Source organism: Choloepus didactylus, chromosome 6 (assembly GCF_015220235.1).
Source record: "Choloepus didactylus isolate mChoDid1 chromosome 6, mChoDid1.pri, whole genome shotgun sequence".
Classification (NCBI taxonomy): Eukaryota; Metazoa; Chordata; class Mammalia; order Pilosa; family Megalonychidae; genus Choloepus; species Choloepus didactylus.
In genome coordinates this window covers 6539328-6560803 of record NC_051312.1, presented here as the reverse complement: position 1 = coordinate 6560803, position 21476 = coordinate 6539328, and the positions used below count along the sequence as shown (strand labels likewise).

General features: G+C 47.3%; 1 protein-coding gene across 1 annotated transcript; it reads right to left on the bottom strand.

The window, feature by feature from the left end:
• Positions 1-5713: 5713 nt before the first annotated feature.
• MRPL21 (mitochondrial ribosomal protein L21) lies at positions 5714-21465 on the bottom strand. The gene is made up of 7 exons (XM_037838334.1): positions 21313-21465; positions 16617-16674; positions 13660-13745; positions 9723-9886; positions 7727-7779; positions 7267-7370; positions 5714-5830 (listed from the first exon to the last, which is right to left on the bottom strand). The coding sequence occupies exons 1-7, from the start codon at positions 21410-21412 to the stop codon at positions 5766-5768; spliced, it is 630 nt and encodes a 209-aa protein (XP_037694262.1). The 5' UTR covers positions 21413-21465; the 3' UTR covers positions 5714-5765.
• Between the last annotated feature and the right edge of the window lie 11 nt (positions 21466-21476).

Below are 21476 nucleotides of genomic sequence, written 5' to 3'. Positions count from 1 at the left end.
CTATGTAGCAGTAAGAAGGAAAGAGGTCTTGAAACAGATGACAACACGGATGAACCTTGAAGACATAATGCCGAGTGAAATAACCCAGACACAAAAGGAGAGATGTTGTATGCACTGACTAATGTGAACTCTGTGAAATATAAAATAAGTGTCTTATAATGTAGAATACAGGGGACCTACAGACAGTCAGAAGCTAGTGCGAGGGGAACAATAATCTAATATGCACAGATATGATGATGACAGTGATCTTAATGGTATGGGAATGGTCTCAGGTGTGACTATGGTTCATTAATGGGTTTTTAAGTATCAGTCATGCATTGAAGGTGAACGTATTAGTGAATGGTTGTTTAAAGACAAGTAACCCATAGAGTAGCACCACACACCTAAATAAGCGTAAGCATGATATACTTACAAGGTATGGCCCTGCTGCAGAGGGTTAACAACAGAGTGGTATGGAAAAACTACCCATTAGGTATTAATGACTATATTTAATAGGAATATCTTATCAACTCTACACTAATACTAGGGATGAATAACTAGCAGCTGATAAGAGCTCTGGGACGTATTATGTTATAATAATTGTTTAAAGTTGAGAGTGATGATGATTGTACAACTAAGTGAAGATAATGTAATAAACTGACTATTTTGGGATAGAATATATAATAAGTCAAGTTATGAACCTACTCTTTCATAAATCAAGCCCTCAACTTGAGACTTGCTCTTATGAAATTTAGGGTTGTAAATGGAAGGCTGAGCTCTCCTACAATTATACCTAAGAGGCACCTCCAGGGAACCTGTTTTGTTGCTCAGATGTGGACTTTTTCTATATAAGCCCAATTTGGCAAATAAATTCATTAATCCCACCCCCCCCCAAACACACACACAAGGGACATGAATCCCAGGGGAATGAATCTCCCTGGTGATGTGGGACATGATTCCCAGGAATGAGCCTGGCCCTGGCAGTGAGGGATTGAAAATGCCTACTTGACCAAAAGCAGGAAAAAAGAAAGGTAACAAGCTGAGGTCACAGTGGCTGAGAGATCCCCAATAGAGTTGAGAGGCTATCCTGGAAGTTTCTCTTATGCAAGCTCCAGCTAGACATCCCAAATGGCCACAGTATGCCAGGCCCTTACCAAAAGTAGTCCCCAAATACCCAGGTTCCTACCTGAGATTCTATAATAGGTTCACTCACTAAGTTTTATCTCTCAGAAATGTAAATCCACCAGAGTGTTCCTATACCAGAAAGTCCTAAAATCCAGAGGCAACAGCCTCTTTAAGATCAACTATCAGATGCGGCCCCTTCCCCATATAGTCAACACCCCCTTTCAGTATGAACAAGTTGGGGTGCTCACTGCTTAGACACCCTGAAGATAGAGAAAGAGATTAAGTGAGAGGAAGGGAGAGCAACAAACAAGATAAGATTTAACAAAGGTCTATGAATAATGAAAGTTTATATAATTACATACATCTATTTTTGGATGCTGGGGTGTTGGAATGGCTGGAAGGAGGTAAATGATATGGTGGAACTGTGGCCTGTAGCATCCCATGGGATTTGCTCTATAGCTGCTCATTTAATTGTGCCTTGAAGGTCTTCACCTTTCTATATATACCTTGTATTGCATAGAAAAGAAGAACTGACATTGTGGAACTGTAACCCATAACAATTTTTGAAATTACCTATATGACTGCTTGTTGAGCTACACATCGAGAGATGACACCTTTCTGTATGCATGTTATATTTTACAATAATGGAAATGGCTGAAGTTGTAGAACTGTGACCCATAACATTCTTTGAAATTTTCTCTTTAACTACTTGTGAAATCATACTTTGAAAGTATCACTGTTATGTATTTATGTTAAAGTTCACAATAAAAAAAAGAGCCATCAAGAAAACAAAAACAAAAACAAAAACAAACAAAAAAAACAAGTCACAGAGGGAAAGCCTCTACCCCCAGGTCTTCAGCCCAAAAGGCCGAGCTCATAGCCCTCATGAGGGGTTTAGCAGTAGCGGCGGGGAAAAAGATAACCTTTATACTGACTCTGAGTATGCTTTTCTTGTGCTGCATGCTCACTCAGCCGTCTGGAAAGAAAGAGGGCTGCTCACTAATGGGAAATCCCCTTTCAAGCATAGACAGGAAATTCTCAACTGCTGGAAGGTGCATTATTCCAAGAGGTTGCAGTAATTCACTGTCTGGGGCATCAAAAGTCTGACTTTCTAATGGCCAAAGGGAATAACAAAGCAGACACAGCCACTAACGCGGCTACCCAAAACCCAATCTCTGTGCTAGCTAGATCTGTGCTCTGATCTCTCTTTTCCCCCGTTCCGGTTTGTTAATGCTGCCATTATGCAAAATACCAGAAATGGATTGGCTTTTATACAGGGGGTTTATTTGGTTACAAAGTTACAGTCTTAAGGCCATTATGTGTCCAAGGTAAGTCATCAACAACTGGGTACCTTCACTGAAGGATGGCCAACGGCGTCCGGAAAAAGTCTGTTAGCTGGGAAGGCACGTGGCTGGTGTCTGCCTGCTCTCAGGTTGCGTTTCAAAATGGTGTTCTCCAAAATGTTGCTCTTGGGGCGTTTTGTCCTCTCTTAGCTGCAGCTCCTCTTCAAAATGTCATTCTCAGTTGCTCTCTCTTGGCTGAAGCTTCGAGCTCCTTCTGCCTTAGCACTTATATAGGGCCCTAGTAAACTAATCAAGGCCCACGCTGAATGGGTGGGGCCACACCTCCATGGAAATGATTTAATCAGAGTTATTACCTACAGATGGGTGGGTCACATCTCCATGGAAACAACCTAATCCAAAGGCTCCAACTTAATCAACACTAATACGTCTGCCCCCACAAGATTCATCAAAGAACATGGCTTTTTCTGGGGGACGTAATGTATATAAACCAGTACACCCCCATCACTCCTGTTTACATCCAGGAGGAAGAAAAACTAGCAAAAGAATCAGGGTATACGTGTGAAGCAAATGGATGGCTTACTAAAGAAGGAAAAATTCTCCTTCCTAGTGAAGTTCAGTGGAAAGTTCTCCAAGGCCTCCACCAAGCTAGTCGTCAAAGCAGAGATGCCATCACCACCCTAGCATGAAAAATACTTGAAGGGAAAAACTTAGCTAAAACCATTAAAACGGTTACTCAAAGTTGTGCTTTGCGTGCCATTAACAACCAAATTCTAGCAATCCTGCCCAGCTGCCAGCCCTAGCACCCCCAGTTAAGTGGTGAGGAACACACCCAGGAGAAGACTGGCAGGTAGACTTCACCCATATGTCACCTTGTCAAGGACTCAAATACCTACTAGTTTTTGTGGATACCTTTACAGGCTGGATAGAAGCCTCTCCTACTCGAACAGAAACAGCCAACACCATGTCTAAACGGCTTAAAGAAATAATTCCTAGATTTGGGTTGCCTGTTTCCATCCAAAGTGACAATGAGCCAGCCTTTGTTAGCCATATAACACAAGGGGTAGCAATGACTCTTGGTGTAAAATATCACCTCCATTGTGTCTGGAGACGTCAATCCTCCAGGAAGGTAGAAAAAGCCAACCAAAGCTTAAAATAAACAGCAAAGTTATGTCAAGAAACCCATATGCTGTGGGTACCAAATCTTCCCTTAGCTCTCCTCAGTACACGCTTGGCACCAAAGGAGCCCCTCTAGCTGAACCCTTTGAAATGATGTTTGGGTGATCGTTTTTAACCCAGAATTTAGTGTTAGATCTTGAAATCAACACTCTAACCAAATAATTCACTTCCCTACAAGCCACAAAGAAGCTGACACAAGACCTAGGGACTCAATTTCTTCCTGCCCCAGAGCCCTCCAAAGGTAAAACCAGGAGACTCGGTCTTAATCAAAACCTGGCAAGAAACCAGGCCCGGTTCCCAGAGGAAGCCCAAATGGAAAGGATTACTCTAATTCTTGTTACTCCAACAGCAGTCAAGGTCTGCGGGATCTCTAGTTGGATTCACCTGTCTGGGGTCAAGCTCCCCAGCCAGGATCCTGAACAAAAAGAATCCTACAGCTGTCAACCACTGGATGGATTAAAGCTCCTACTAAAGAGGCAGAGCTAACTATAATGAGCTCTCTCTGTTTTGGCTTTTATGTCAACCACTCAGGTGAAATCTAAGAAAACATATGGGACCTTTGGGAGCAATCCCAACACAATAAAAAACAATGCTGGAAGAGACTGAAATCCTTTTCCACATCTACCTAAATCTAACTACTTGGATCCTTCCTTTTCTAGGTCCTTTAATTCCTTTTCTTCTTATTCTTATATTTGGACCCTGTATAGTTAACCTACTTGTCAAATTTGTTTCCAGCAGACTGCAAGCCTTCCCCACTAAGCTCAGGCTCACCCACGAGCAACAAGCTGCCCCGGATCAGGCCTGCCTACCCCTGGCCTTACTAGGATAGAGAGTTTTACACCCGGGCAGGCGGGGTCTACCACCCTTAAAACAGCAGGAAGAAGCTACAGAAGTTGGATCTTCACCCCTCACCACTCCCTTAAGATTAATGGTGTTGAACTCTTTCAGGGGGAAGTTGAGGCAGGATGGAATAGGGCACTGAGGCTGTGGCCCCTGGTCTTCTATTGCAGACCCAGAACTTCTCATAGGACAAAAACGTCTCCTAAAGCTCGAAAACTCCCCAAACCATAAAAGCTTATAAAATCATGGGCCCATAAAAGTTTTTAAACATCTGCCCAAGGACAAATTTTAGATCCGCAAAGGCAGGTTACAAGTTGGATAACAAGTTCGACAGCTCCTCCTAGAACAAAGACGACACGTGGTGTTACATAGGAAAGGAAAATCACTTTCCTACATAACAAGCCACCCACTCCCACTTAGGGCGTTCTTCTCCTCGAACACATCCATGTCATCTCTTTAACGTGTATTCTCTCTTTCTTTAATAAACTTTACTGCTTATTCCTATTGGCCCCTCTCATCTCTGAATTCTTTCTGTGGTGTTGTCCCGAACCTGGAACGTTGCCAGCAGGACACGAGTTACACTTCCTCTTCACTGTGCTCCCGCAGGCCCTCTGGGGTCAGGAGCTTGACCTTTCCTCCTTGGATTAGCTCCCCAACGGGTCCTCTCCAGGCCCTGACTTGGTTGCTCTCAGGATCGAGTTCAAGGCTCCTCAGCTCACACAGGAGGCCCCTCGGATCCGGTCCCTGTGAGCTCTGCTTGTCCCATCACATCACATCCGGCGCCCAGGAGGTGCTGTGCGGCAGCCCGCTCTCCCACGCCCTTCCCCTGCCCCCTGCCCATGGCCACGGCCCACCACCCTGCACTGCCACCTCCCCTCCTTGATCTGCCTTTGCTGGACCACACTGGGAGCAAAGCAAGCCGAGAGCCCGGACCCTGGAGCTAGATGGCTTTGAAGAAAGCAAATCGCTGGGGGTTCACTTAGGCCTCTGTCGGCCTCCCCCAGCAGCGGAGACTGGGCCGCGCCTGCCCTGCTGTCTCAGGCTCGGGTTCCAGCTGGGACCCCGCCCACGCCCTCCTGCCCTCAGCCAAGAATACTGTTTTGTCTCTTACCCAGGATCACACGTCCAACCCTAGGAGGGCCATACTTGTCATTCTTCCCGAATTCCTGCTCTCTCCAGCTCAGCAAGGCCATTATTTACTAAGAAGCAGCTCAAAGACATGGCTGCAAGTTAAACCAAGAATCTATGACATCACGCACAATGTTTTACATCAGAACACAAACACTCGGTCTCCCTGGAGGACAAGTTTATTTCTATACCCTGTAAACGTCAGCTCAAAAATCACAGCAGGCACGGGGTGAGCTCAATGGTGTTTATCCGGAGGATGGTCTGTGGCGACACGATAACTGAAAGAGAGAGAGGACGCTGTGACAGGCTGTATGTTGTGAGCTACAGCAGGGCCCCTGCACACCCCTTGGCTGAGCCATGCTCTGTGTTAAGGGCCTGCCACGGCCCCCCCAGCACTGCCCCCCCCCTGTTGTCCGTGCTGTGATGTCTGGAGCTAAGCCAGAATTGCAGAGGCTGAACACCCAGAGACCCCGGGTCCAGGGGGGCCCTTGCCACAGCATCTGACCTTTCTTCCCAGCACCGCCCTCACTTTATGACCTCAGAGCGCACAGGGGTGGGGCGGCCTCTGTCCTGCTACCTTGAGTTCCCCAAAGCTTCCGAGGGGGCAGGAGAGGCTCCCCTGCTGAATGGGTTTGAACGTAGAGTTGAGTGCTCCTGTCCCAAGTGCATTTTAATTGCTCCCCACTTCTGGTCGTTCAGGCTGGCAGCTGCTTTTGCAGCCAGTGAGATTCTGTAGTTGCCCCCGCCTGGTGTGGCCGGACCCCACAGGGGGCTGAGATGCAATGGCCCAGCTGTCTCGGGGGAAGACCTTCCAGGGCGGTGCCCTGCCTGGACGCGCCAGCATCTGCTTGGTAGGTGAACTGCTCTTTGGGGCAACGTCAGTGTGCATGGGTTGGAATCAGATAGTAATGGGGGGAGTCAGAGAATGGCAGAGCTTAGGCCAGGCCTGGGGTTGGAAGGAGGAAGTGAGCAGCAGGTGGGAGGAACTAGGCCCCATCCCGCCCCAGGGCCCTCCCTCCTGACTGCTGAACACTTCCCAGAAACCCAGCTTTTCTGTGGGGCCGCCGTAGCTGCTGGACACGGCCCCTCTGGCCCTTGCTTGCTTTCCCGACTCTACCCACCAAGAAACCAGGAGGAGTCTCTCACCCCACAGCTGCTTCCCCACTTCTCCTGCTTCCCTGGTGTGACCCCAATGCTACCTCCTACCCCACCACTGTCCCTGTCAGACACCAGCACTAAACGAAGGCCCCTCTCCACCAGGGCCAGCCTGGGCAGCAGGCTGCTATACCACCTTGGTCCCTCTGCCCCTCCTCGGCTCATCGCCAGGGGCCCCTTCTCACACTCCCACTAGTTACCTTGTGGAGGGAGCCGATGCCCCTGAAACCACAGGCTCACGCTCCCCGTTGCTCGCAGCCTCTGCAGAGACTGCCCCCCATGCCTGAGGTTCTGTCACCCACCACTTAACCTCGGGGCTGCGGTTTCCCAGGGACCTTCGGCTTCCACAACCCTTGGTGTGTTCAGAATGAATTCCCCTGCCCTCTCCCTGCACCTCGGAGACCATGGAGGGCGGGCCTGCTTGTCTCCAGGGTCCCCACACCGGGACTGAGCCTGGTGGGGAGTTGGGGTCTGTCCATGGTCCCAGCAGGACACAGGTACACAGCCCAAGCACGCCGGACGCTGGCCCAGGAGGCCAGCTATGCTTTCTCCAACTTACTTTTTTTTCTCCTGAAGTTTTTCCTTTTCTTAAATTTCATATTGATTTTTGGCCATGATTCTGTCTTTTCAATGACTGTGGCTTCTACTCGAACGAGATCCTTTCTAGAAGGAAGGAAAAGAAATAATGGCACACCTTCTGGATTATTTTTCATTTTTATTAATGCTTTATGTGAGCATTTCTAAGTGTTACTTCCTTTATTGCTGATAATGAAAGTACTATGCTGTCATTGTAGACATTCTGAAAATTATAAGAACAGTGAAGAAAAAGTCCGTGTAGTCTGTAACAAATCTTAAAAGGGCCATCTTGGATTGAATTAGTAATACCATGCTTTCTTCATGGGAATATTTAATTTCCACATTGATTAAATAGAAATGTGTTGAATCTGCAAACCCACCCCTTGAACCCTCACACCAGCCCCACATTCTGAGACAAACCCCAACATTTAACAGGATATTACCCAAGGAGAGGCTTTCCAAGTAACGTGAAGTTGTCGGCTCCAACCAGCAGGACCTTAAGAAATTCAATGGAAGCATTTAATCACTGTCTTATTACCAAGAAGTAAAATAAAAGTCTGTAAGAACAGGAAGTGACAATTAGGTTTTACATGAACATGTCACAAAATAAAAACGACTGCTGACACTGAAAAGATTTTGACATGTACTGATCTGCCACCTAATTACTTATTCTTTTAACCTTAAAGAACTGGGGACACAAACCAACAACACGGCAGCCTGGGCAGTGGAGAGGCTGCCTTGCCTAAATGCCCTGGAGATGGGGGGATGAGGAAAAATGTGATTACTTGTTGCAGTGGTGATGCATCCAGACAAACGCAATAATCTCCTTTGGAAATCATGGCTTTTCTTAAAAAATCGATTTTTATTGATGTATAACATACAGAGATACAAATGCACACACCATACTATGGTATCTTTTGAAACAGTACCGCTAATATTGAAAAGATTTAGGTTCCATTGTACTCTTTAAAGGGCTGCAAAATTCCGTATGGCCAGGCAACCATTCTCAACGTTTGGGAAATTTCCAGAGGTGGAAACATCTTTGCATTCCAAGTGCAATAGTTTTTTATTAGATGTTGGGAGACTGTCTTAAATGTTATTGATAAAAAAATATCCAATTACATTTAATGTAAATGTCTAAAGACAATGTATTTTTAACACCATCAAAGGAAAATGGCTATTAGATAGTAAATAAAAAAAAATATTTTTAGAGTTAATTTGAGCACGACATGTTCTCTTCTCTCCTACTTGATTTCCTAAGGCATGAAAATTATCTGTGTTATGTGGGGCTTTCCATAATATTTTTTGTTAATGTGGAATGTTTCAAAATAAAGTCTTTACAACAATTTTCACAAATATACTACTGAAGTCTCCTACTTATTTTGGAATTAAAATATATGCTCTTGTTTATGTGCTCTTGTTTATGAGCTCATGACACTGATTTCAGTAAGAAAAACAGCTTTGCTGGCTGCTGTTTTAGCAAATCAAATTAGTTCAGCTCTGAGCTAAACAGAAACACTCGGATCCCAGGTTGACGGACCATCTTAGAAACAGAGTTTGAGGTTCTCCTTGGTATAAATAAGCAAAGAGTCTGCAACCACAAAGGAAGAAAGAGTTTTCATCAAGAAAAGCACATATTATGTCAATAATTATATTTCAGAAAAATTATCTGATACAGGGATTATAATTTTATGTGAAAATCCAACAGATCCCAAATACAACAAACAGCACAGACCAGAAGCATAGATGTGCTTAGCTCAGTAAATAGCCGACCAAACAGTGCTGACTGCCAACGAGAGAGATCGAGACCAGGAAAACGCCTCGAGACCAGCCCTTGCTGTTTACAAACGACAGTGGCAGTCAAATCCAATGTCAGATTAGCATTCCAGCTGAAACTTAACTTTTTCCCCTTCAATATGGGCTTACAAACTCTCTACATCCTTATCTCCGATTTCTATTAAATCTCAAGATCAAATATTTTCCCGTGGGAACACGTTAATAAAATTGTGAGGCAAATCTACCTACCTACCTACCTATCATCCCTCCATCTATCAAACTTTATTTCTTCTCTCTCTCTGTTCTTTTATCTTTCTCTCTATCCATATCTACCTACCTACCCATCCATTCAGCCTTTTATTTCTTTTATCTATCTACTTACTACCTACCGACTTATCTTTGTTATTTCTTTTCCTCCTAGGAGAAGTGTGGCTCACTGCCTCCCTCTAAGGGCTAAATCCCCGAGTTCTGTGGCTGTCCTCTCAGCTGCAGCAGCCTGCGTGGCATGCACGGCCTCTTCCTTGGGTAGGCTCTGCTGCCCACACTCTGCCCTGTCCACCTTCCCGGCCTGACTTGAGGAGACCTCCCTGGTGATGGCCTGGAGAGCTGGGAGCCTCTTTGGTGGCCGAGCCCCTGACCACAGAGAGAAACCTACAGGCTTACCTTCTCTAATCGAATCCTCTCTCCACATGCCAGGTCTAAATCGTTTTCAATTAAGATCAGGTCCTCACTGGTCACCTTCCACTGGTGGCTGGCGAAGTGCACCACGGCAAAGAGCCGGCCGTACTGCCCCATGGCGATCAGCTCGTTGACCTTCCGCACGACCTCTGCGGAAAAGGCAGACAGTGCCAGGCCTGGGAAGACAGCACCCCCCCCACCCCCCGCCCCGGCAGTGGTGATTCCACTCGCCACAGCCATCCCTTCTACTACACCCTCCCACCACAGCACTTCCACGTGGGGGAAGCCCACTCCACGTGGGGGATCAGGAGCCCTGTGGGCGCGCTCACACCAGCCCACTCTCTGAGGTGAGCCCACGACTGCTGGCCACCCTCTTTACTTTCCTTGTCCGACACACCAGTGCCTGAGCACATGCAGTCAATCCGGCATTCTCAGAAAGACCTGGTACCCCACCATGCGGGGCTTTTAACTGACTTGACATTCCCCCCAACTTCAGGGAAATGCCAAAACCACAGCATACAATACTATCTGTTTCTGCATATCTGGGCCGTTCTTTTGGGAAAGGAGGGGCAGGTTTGAAGGGAGACTTCCAGCTTGTTTGATTCCCAATCATTATTAATAAAGAGCCAGAGCAACGTGGAATATGACTCCTGGGGAGGAATGTAGACCTGGCATCGTGGGATAGAGAACATCTTCCCGACCAAAAGGGGGATGCGAAAGGAAATGAAATAAGTTTCAGTGGCAGAGAGATTCCAAAAGGAGCCGAGAAGTCACTCTGGTGGCACTCTTACTCACAGTATAGACAACCCTTTTTAGATTCTAATGAATTGGGATAGCTAGCAGTAAATACCTGAAACTATCAAACTATAACCCAGAACCCATGAGTCTTGAAGACGATTGTATAAAAATGTAGCTAATGAGGGATGACAATGTGATTGGGAAAGCCATGTGGACCACACTCCCCTTTGTCCAGTGTATGGATGAATGAGTAGAAAAATGGGGGCAAAAAAAAAAAAAAGGCACCCAGTTTCCTTTTTACTTCAATTGTTCTTTTTCACTTTAATTTTTATTCTTACTATTTTTGTGTGTGTTGTAATGAAAATGTTCAAAAATTAATTTTGGTGATGAACACACAACTATATAATGGTACTATGAACTGAATGTACACTTTGTATGACTGCATGGTATGTGAATATATCTCAATAAAAATGAATTAAAAAAAAAAATAAAGAGCCAGAGGACCAAGGAGTGTAGAAACTCCGAGAAATGAAACGGGAGACCTTTCTGCAAACAGGAAAGCCCAGAACTGCATCCCCCTGGAGATGGAAAGAGGCGTGTCCCCACATCTCCCCATCCAGGCTCCTGCTTTCCATTTCTCTCATCACTGCCGTGATCCCGGCTCCCTTCCTCTCCACCCTGGACTGTGTACTCTCGGAACCAACATGTCCTGAGCATGACCCACCAGCTCAGGCCGAATGCAGGGCCCAGGGGTGGCACCGTGCAGCTCTTGCTGTGGAAACATTGTCAAGACCAGAAGCTGCGCCTGGCAGCACACGGCTGAACCTGGCCTGCAGGACTGTTTGTTTTTCTGGCACAGAACCTGAGTGCTTTAGAGCTGGAAGATTCCACAAAACAATCTGGATTTCTAGTTTTTTTGAAAACTGGAGATCTGGCACTCCTTCACGGCAACAGCAGCCGTAGTAGCTGGCCATGCTCTCTTCTTCCTCATGACAAGTACCCCAGGCTGATGTGGTTCCTAATGCCCTTGACGGCTTCTCCAACATGGAGCATGAGCACTGGTGTCCATTTATTACTGGGGGTCATCGTTCTTCTGATGGGGAGAATGCGTTCTCTGAACCCACATTTCTACCCACAGTGGGAGACGGGATGGGCTAGAGGACCACGTGGCTTTCCTCAGGCCTGGTCCCCTCCGTCCCCAGACTTAGTCACCTGCCAGCCTCTGTATCACTGAGCCCGCTTCCTGATCTAGACCAATGCTTTCTCACGTAGCTCCTTTTAAATACGCTGGAGCCTCTCCCAGCATGACTGAATCTGAACCTCAAGGGAGGGGTCCAGGATTCCGTCTCTGACAGACTGAAATTAAATTGGGCTGGGGACAGGTTTGTGGGGTCTGAGGAGCTGCTGCAGGGGGTGTCTGCAGGCTCCACCACACAGCCTGTCCAGAGCCAGACGCTCAGATCTACACAAGGATGCTGTAGGGACTAATGATGTGTGAATTCACAGAAATTGCGCGTGATCTCACAACAGCTTTTAGTCCTGTTCTCAATCAGACACTAAAATCAGCCATCGAGTCTACAGAAAGGAAAACTGAGGTCGCCTAGATTGTAATGAGGCAGACACAAGAACGTGGGGTCTTTTCATTCTCTGCCCCAAGCACATTGCAAGGTCCCAAGTTGCCTCTTCTTTTAAACAAACAAGTCTGTCCTCCAAATTTTCTGAAGTTTTCTATGATAGATGACTCAGGTTACTAAAATTCCCAGGTGAGGAAGTTCCTTGGCTTTTCAGATGGAAGGGCCCAGGGAGAATCAGTCATTTAACTCTGGGCTGAGAAAGTGCTCTCCTCTGGGGAGGGGAAGGAAGGGAGGCTGCCCAAAGACCCAGGCGTCAACCCATGGTGTTAAGGACGCTGTCCTGGAGGTGGAGGCCTTGGCAGGAGCCCGGGAAAGCCACCACCTTTACAATCTACTACTCAACTTGATTTAGTATTTACTGGACACCCATCTTTAGGTGCTATGGAGCACTTTTCCTCAAAATGCAGACAAGAGGTAGAGCTTGCTCTTGAGTTCACACCCAGGTGGGCAGGGGACGTGCACACAAGTGACCTCAGCACCAGGCCAGGTGGCTGCGGAGGGGTGAGGTGTTGAGGATGAAGGCCACCTGACTTCTACCTGAATGGATTATTTAAAGCTTTGGTGAATTCCTGGCAATTTTGCTGGCTCTTATTTTAAAAACCTAAGAAGTACAAACCTCCTATTTCTCATGGCAGCTACTAAAAAACATTTGACCAAAAGTAAGGTTTTGAGTTTCTTTTTTTTTTTCAAGTTCCCGGAATGATTATGGTTTTTCTAAGGACCTAGACTAGATTAGACATAAAAAGTGTAGGCTTCTTGTTTTAAAAATACCCAGGGGCTAGGTCCAACTCTGCAGGGAAGTGGGCTTTCCAGAAGGCGGGAGGTTGAAGGCAGGGCCCCTTTCTAGGCTGCCTCCCCCGTCCCCCACCAAGGCCAGGACGCGACTGGACGTGACTCGGGTCCAAGGACCAGGAGAGAGACCATCCAAAATGCCCCTTGGCTGGGATACATAGACTGTCCGGGTGTTTTTCCAGAATGGGGACATAAGCCTGAACACAGAAGGGCAGAGGGGCTGGAGACTCACACTTTACTTTCCAAACTTGGGGAGACCCTTCCGTGGGAGGACACCACTGCCAGCAACCGTGGGCCTGTCAGACGCCTCGCTGGGGCTTCCTCTACCAGCTCCTGCCCTGTGGCGCCATCTCACTTGGCTTGAAACTGCCCATCGGTGCTACTGAAAATCCTGCTCTTCCTTAACCTAATCCTCACAGCCCCTTGTACATCTCCCCTTGGCGATTTCCACAACTATAACTATGGATATAAAGTCTGAGCACTCAACCAGTCTGCAAGATGACGAGAATGGAACCCCTGCCTGTCCTGGGCCTGATGGGTCCCTGATGCTGACGCCCATCCCAGGACACTGTAAGTGGCCAAGAAAGGGTTGGGAAGTGAATGGATGTTTAGAATGTTGGTGTCAGCTGGCAAAATATTCCCATGCACTGTCACACCGCGCTGTCTCAAGAGCACCCAGCAAGCAAGGAAGCTGGCTGGTGGGGGGCCGTCTCCAGGGCTGGCAGGGGCGGGAGGGGCTGCTGTGGAGCGGTCTTTACCTGCATGGTGCTTGGCCTCCTCCACAGGGTCTGGCAGTGCAATTTCTTGCCAAGGTGGTGAACTCAGGGACGTTTTAGGAACATATCTGGTAAGAAAAAAAAATTTACACGTGCATGTCACATGCCTATGAAAAGGTAGTTCAAACTCCCTACAAAACGACTGTGCACAGACAGTGAGAAAGGACAGGGCCTGGCCGGGCCGCTGACCCGGGTCTCGGATCCTGATGTCACTGTGGAGCTGCTGCCCTTGCAGTCGTGGTGAGGTGGCCCCAACACGTACAGGGAAGGTCGGGGTGCTGGGGAGGGGCGTGTGTGCATGTTGGAGCATGTGTGGGTAAGTGTGAGTGTGTGCAAGCTTGCTGTCGTGATGCAGAGGCCCCATCTCTTTGTTGTGATCCTGGGGGCAGGCTCCCACTGTGAGGGGGAAGTTCATATGTCAATGTGGCCGGGTGATGGTGTCCAGTTGTTTGGTCAAACAAGCACTGGCCTGATGGTTACCAGGAGGGTATTTTGTGGATTTAAATCATCAGTAAGTTGATTGCATCCATGGCTGATTACATTTACGATCAAGAAAGGAGACTGCCTTCAGCAAGGAGGGGAGTCTCGCCCAATCAGTTGAAGGCCCTCAAGGGCAAACCAAGGACTTTAGCAGTCAGAGGGAGACTTTCCCTCTCTACTTCAGCCAGCCGGCTTCTCCTGGGGGATTCATCAAAACCTTCACTGGAGTTCCCGGTTTGCAGAGGGCCCTATGGAAATCAGGCTTGCTAATCCCCGCAGTTGTGTGAGACACTTCCTATGATAAATCTGTAAATTTACATATACATGTAAATATATGTCTCTTGTCAGTTCTGTTTCTCTGGAGAACCCTGACTAGTACACCCATATAAATTCTTAAAACTCCAACTCCATGGAACAATAGCTATCATTTAAAAAGAAAAACAAGACTTTGCAACATTCTACTCTAGAACAGAGCCCCCTTGGAAGGACCCCTCGATGCTGGGACAGTGGCCCCCGAGGGCTGGGCCCTCCTGGTGCTCCTCCAGGCCATGCACTCTTGGAGGGGAACACTGGACGCTCAACCTTCCTCTATTTTTCTACAACATGGGTCACAAGGACAGGAGCCCTCCCGCCTCCTGCTGCACTTGGCTCCAGCACCTCACCCTGTGCTCTGGGGCCTCTGACGCTCCAGTTACCCCCCTACCTCCACATCTCGCTCAGTTAGGACCACTTCCCATGCTCTCCCCCCATGCTCTCAGATTTAATGCCTACCAGGTAGGTGTCTACCCTTCCTTCACACCAGACCTGGGATTCAACTCTAGCTCTACCACGAATGAGCAACACGACTCTGGGCAAGTCACTGAACTACTCCATGTCCTGGACTCCTTAACTGAGAAAACGAGAATAAAAGCACCTGCCTTCAAGGACTGTGGTGGGGAACCACTTCCCCTCTCAGGGACGCCACGCATCCAACTTCATTTCTGGAACTCTCTGCCCTGCTCAGCCACTGCTGGAGGGAGAGAGGCAGGAGGGGAGGGGGCGTGAAGAAGGCGGAGCAGAGGCTGGAGAGCAGGAAGGGGACTCTTCCTTCCCAAACTTCTAACCTATTTTCACCTAGAATTCCAGGAGTCTACAAAGAGGGGAGGAACAGGTAGGGCCCAAATAAAATTATTCAGAACTGTTTTTAAGCTTTTGCTGCTGCTGCCACCAGAAAGCACAAGGCCAGCCTTTCTTCTCCAGGTGGCAGGAAGAAAGGGAGTCACTCTCAAGGGAAAACTTGCAAAGTTCCATGAGAACCGGGACGAGAGTACTAAGGCAGGGCTTGAGACAAATTTGTGAAATGAATGAACGCTTCTCATTCTGGTGTTAATTAGCAAGAAAATTAGACTGGCTTCCCGGCTGTGCTGCATCTCAGAGCACTGGACTCGGAGCCCTTGGCCTGGGCAAGGCGATCAGTTCGGCCCAGCTGGTGGGGAGAGCGCAGGGGCTCCCAGGCTCCTCAGAGCAGCGTCCCTGACTCGGGGTGTTGGCTCGCATTGATCTGGCTGTGCCCAGTTGAAGACTGTCAAAAGAACAAACTCTCTAACTGGACCCAGGTAGGTGGGTGGTCACCTTTCAGACAGGAAATAAGAAAAATAAGCTGAATCTGCTTAAAAGCCCTCAGGACTCCTTCCTGTATCATGCTTCAATTTTTCAACTTCCCCTTTTGAGAAACAAAAAGACTCCTGCTCTCTCCTCACTGCTGAGAGGCCCTGGGTCTGAGTGGCAGCAGCAGCTGTAACAACAATAAAACAATGGCAGCAACTGACGTTTTTCAAGTGTTTGCCACAAGCCAAGCACTGTTTCAAGTTCTTTAAATGTATACATTTTCCTAATTCTCACAAAATCCCACCGATGCAATGATTCCTTCCACATGGCAGAGGAGAAACGAGGCTGGGAGAGACCCAGCCCCTCGCTCGCCGTCCCTTGGCTGCAGTGGCAGGGCCGGGACAGGACCGTGGGTGGCCTCCCTCCACGTGACCCTGCCCTGGGCTGCCCCTGTGCGTCCTACCAGGGGGTATGATTTTTGTCAAAATTTACCTTACGCTGTTTACATTAGAATTTTTTAAATTTTCTAAGCATAAGATTTTAACACTGAATATGTTTTTTCAAATCACACAACTCCCTCCCTGGCATGCTGATGCGATCTTCCATTTTCCCATCCCAGAGAGAGATCTCTAGCTAGGGGTTAAAAGCTTTTCCTTAAGGAAAGATGGCCATGGAAGGCCTGGAACACTGTCCTCTCTGGTCTTTTGCAGACTATTTAGATTTATTTTAAGGCTCTGAGAAAAATACTGCCAAAAAAGCTAAGAAAAAATTTAAATGTTCTAGAAAACCTAAACATATGAAGCTTTGACTACAGAAAGACAGTCTTACAAATGAAATGAAGAGAGCCACCCAAACCCACATTTTGATATTACCCTTGGGGATATGAAGTGCTCTGTGAACGGAACCTTCGAGAAGCCGACCAAAGGGAAGCTGAGGGAATAAGAGAAACATGGGTAGTTACTCAAGTGAAACGCACACTGCACCTCTCGATGCTAAATGCACAACTGCTGTCACTGTCTAGACCATCACACTGCAACGTGACTACAGGCAAACGTAGTGAACCAAACCCAAATAACACTGTGTTTAGTGACTGGTTATGTGTGCTGAGAGGCGCTCGTCACACCACATCGAAGCATCTAAACTCACAATCACCCTCCACTCGCTCAGTCTTCGACCCTGCTCTTCGCCCAGTGTGGGTGCAGCCCCCAAGAAGGCCCCAGTGAGCCCAGTCTCCCGGTCTCCTCCCCCTTGGGCAGCCCCTCCCTCATGGGGTTGGTCTGTGTGACAGCGTAACCTCCGAGTTTAGGTTATCACAGCTCCAGCTTCTGCCTGGGGCACCACCCCTGCCCTGACCCTGACCCCTGGCTGGGGGCTGTCCTAGGGAGAGGCCCACATGGGGAGGAACTGAGGCCTCCAGCCAACAGTCAGTGAGGAACTGAGGCCTGCCAACTGCCAAGGGAATGGGCTTGGAAGCAGATTCTCCAGGCCCAGTGGAGTCACGAGATAACTGCACTCCTAGCTACTTGCTTGACTGCAAGATCCTGAGCCAGAACCATCCGGCGAGCTGCTTCCCTATTCCTAACCCTCAGAAATGGTGTGAGATAAGACAGGTTTGCTGTCTTGAGTGTCTAAGTTTTGGGGTAATTTGTCATGCACAGTAAATAACGAATACACCAAGGGACAAAGACACTCCTGGTCTACCGATGGGAGAAGGGATAAAACTAAAATGCACATTGCTTAGGCTGCAAAAAGCAGGAGAGACATTTCTCAACAAGTCCTGTTTTGTTTTTTTTTTAAATTGAGATATAATTCACATAACATAAAACTCACCATTTTAAATTGTACAATTCAGTGGCTTTTAGTATATTCATAAACTTGTGCAAACATCACCACTATCTAATTTCAGAACTTTTTCATCATCCCCAACAGAAACTCGGTGCCCATTAAGCAAAACTCTACCCGCCTCCCCAATCCTTGGTTAACTTTGATCTACTTTCTGTCTCCATGGTTTTATGTATTCTGGACATTTCATATAAATGGAATCATATGGAGTTGTTTTAGTTTCCTGGCTGCTAAAACCAATACCATGAAATCAGTTGGCTTAAACACAGGAATTTACTGGCTCACGGTTTTGAGGCAAGAAGCCCAAAATCAAGGTGTCATCAAAGCATTGCTTTCTCCCAAAGGACTGTGGCATTCTGGGGCCAGCTGCTGGTGATCCTTGGTCTTTGGCTTTTCTGTCAACATGGCAATGCACACAGTGACCTCTCCTGGCTTCTCTGGGTTACGAAGACTTCTGGCTCTTTCCCATGGCTTTCTCTGTATGTCTGAATTCCATTCTAAATTCTGCTTATAAGGGACTCCAGTAATAGGATTAAGACCCATCCTGATTCAGTTGGCCACACTTTAACTGAAGTAACCTCATCAAACACTCCTATTTACAATGGGTTCACACCCACAGGAATGCATCAAGATGAAGAACATGTTCTAATGGGATACATAGCTCCAGGCCACCACAGTAGCCTCTTGGCTTTCACTGAGCATAAAGTTCTCAAGGTTCCTCCATGTTGCAGTATGGATCAGTACTTCATTCCTTTTTATTGCCAAATAATAATTCATTCTATATATACACCACATTTTGCTTACTCATCAGCTGGTGACTACTGGGGTTGCTTCCCCTTCTGGGCTATTATGAATGAATAATGCGGCTGTGAACATCTGCGTGGGCAGGTGTCAGTAACTGTGGTTGATATGGAAGCTCAGATCACCAGGCCCACTGAGTGAAAAGCTGATGTGAACGAGAACCAACTCTTCTGCTCCCCAGTTAAGATCCTAATTCTAAGATTAGGGTTAGGCCTTCTAGACTACACACTGCCCATCTGCCAGGAGGAAAGCTTTCTCAATCCTTCGATCCTCTTCTCACTCCTCCAGGGCTCCCACTGTGTTTCAACGAGGCCCTGCCTGATCTGCCCCCTCACTGGGCTCAGCCATGCCTCGCGCTTCTCCATTCTTCAGGCTCAGCTTCAATGTCACCTCCTCAGCGAGGCCTTACTTCACCACACTTTCTAAATCTGCTCCTCTGAGAGCTGTTTGCTGTCTTCCACACAGTCGTCATAATGTGTGGCATCATCCGGCGAGTTCCTCGCCTTCGCCTTCTTGTCCACTAGACTGTTGGCTCCATGGGGGCTGTGACTATGCCCACCTTGTTCACCAGGCACCCTCAGCACTAGAGCAGGGCTTGGCACACCGGGCACATCAAATACGCGTCTGTTCAATTAAATTATGCTGGACGTGAACAAAGATACTCAAAGGGGAAAGTACATGGAACAGCCGTGAAAAAGAATAATCTAGATTTCTAGCCCTGCTCTAGAATAACCAAGTACACTGTTATGATTTTTAAAAAAAAGCAAGGTGAAGAGCAGTGAATAGTATACTGGTTATCATTTTGTGAAACCACAAAAAGGGGATATTGTTGTGCAAAATGAAATAGGCATAAGAATTCTCAAGAACCTGTTAACAATGGTTGCTTCCTGGCAGAAGGACTGGAGGTCTTTAGTGAGAGATGGAACTTGTCTTCACCCCACACTCTTGCACTTCTGGAATTCCTTTTTACCTAGTGCATGTATTCTTTCAGCAATAAAATAGTTAATTAAAAAATTACGTGGTGCCTCTTCTGTCAGGCAGGATCTTAGGACATATTCAACAGTACCCACCATTGCTGGGGTACACCCCTCAGGGTACACCCACTTTCCCAGTCCTGTACTCACCCCCACCTGGCACTCCTGACTTAACTTACAAGAGCTGAATGAAAAGCATTTCATTAAATTGTCTGTAGTGTTAGATACACAGTTTTAACTTTATTTCTGCTCAACTAAAAATGAGAAACCTCACTGTCAGTCTCGATGACAACAGAGGTACAGGGCACTATTTTAGTCCCTGGTGGCGGTGATTCCACCTTAGAAATAGGAACTACACCAAACGCCTTAGATCCAACAATTCCTCTTTAAGAATCTAAGGAAAAGGGTGGACTCAGGTAAAGACCTGAAAGCAAGGATGCTCATCATGGTTCTGCAAAAAAGGCATTTCATTACCCGGCAGTGATGCCAAACACCAGAGTTAATAATATAAACATATAAACAATGTGGTCATAATAACAGAACCCAAGCTTCCTAATTGGTGGGGACTCTAGAAGCCTCCAAACATCCTTCTCATCCTCACTCTCACCTGATGAACAAACTAATTCTATTCCACTAGGAACAAAGAAGCTGTTAGAAGGGAACTTCCCCAAACTCCCATGCACCCACCCACCCACGTGCACGGTACCTACATATCTGCCTTCCATCCTGCTTCCAGGAAGGAGCCTCTGCTGCTCCCATCTAAGGCCAACCTCTCTGCACGAGATCTCCCTCTGGCCTGCTTTCAGCAACTCTGTTCCCTTAGCACACAAGGCTGTTATTTTTCTGGCCTGAACACAAGCACAAAAAAACCCAAAACTCTTGATCCCATCTCTCTCTCCAACTACTGCCCGATTCTTCTGTTCCCAATTTCAGCCAGGCTCCTCAAAAGAGCAGTCTGTGCTCTGCCCTAACTCCTCTCTTCTCAAACCCATCTGAAAATACAAAGAACAATTCTTTAATGTTGTTAAATATACACAATATATTTGTATAAAGCACATTTTAGCACATACACAAATACACACTCCAAGCATTTGAGCCTTCATAACAACCTAGTACCTAAACCACTGCTGCTCTAGATGAAAGAATTAGATTAGGCAAAGACCTGCATCACCATTTGGCTTGGAAAGTGGCTCACAGCTTGGGGGCAATGGTTAAAGTACCGGCTTTTGCATCCTTCCTCTTAGCCTCCTTGCTGTGTGACAGAGGGCAAACTACCCAACACCCACAGTTTTCTCTCCCCAAAACATAGGGATTATATGTACAGATGTTGAGGAGCTATCATCAGTATTCAAACTATTAACTGGAGAACCCCCTACCTGAATCTGGTTCCCCTTACTCCAAAGCCCCTGCTATTTTCACCGTACCAAAAAACGAAGTCAAATGAATATTATTCAGGTGTAAAAAGGAATGAAGTTCTGACACATGTTACAACATGGATGAAACTTGAAGACCTTATGTTGAGCGGAATAAGCCAAACACAAGAAAAACAAGTATTATCTGACCTCACTTATACGAAATACCTAGGCTAAGCAAAGTCATTGAAACAGAAATAGATTACAGGTTACCGTGGTGGGAGAAGGGAGGGGAAGGGGGAATCATGGCCCAAAGGGGGCAGGGTTTCTGTTTGTGGTGATGAAAAAGTTTGGGAAATGGGTGTTGGTGTTGGTAACGGGATATTGTGAATGTAATTAACAACACTGAATTGTACAACTGGAAGCGGTTAAACTGAGGAATTCTGAATGATGCATACATCATTACAATAAAAAGTTAAAACAAAAGCAAACCCCCCAAACCCGCGAGCAGCACAGAAGACGCGAGACCGGCACGTCGCAGGGCTGCGGGAGCACCGCTCGCCCTTCCTCCTCCATTCCCCCCGCGGCCCGGGCCTCACCCTCTCCGGGCCGCGAGGGTCTCAGGATGCTGCGGCTGCACGCGGACACCAGACGCCCGAAGGTGACCGTCAGAGCCGAAGCTGCCACGGCCGCAGCCATCTTCCCGCAGTCGCGGCCGGAAGCGGAAGCGGAAGTGGAGGGACGCCGTGCGTCGACGCACCGG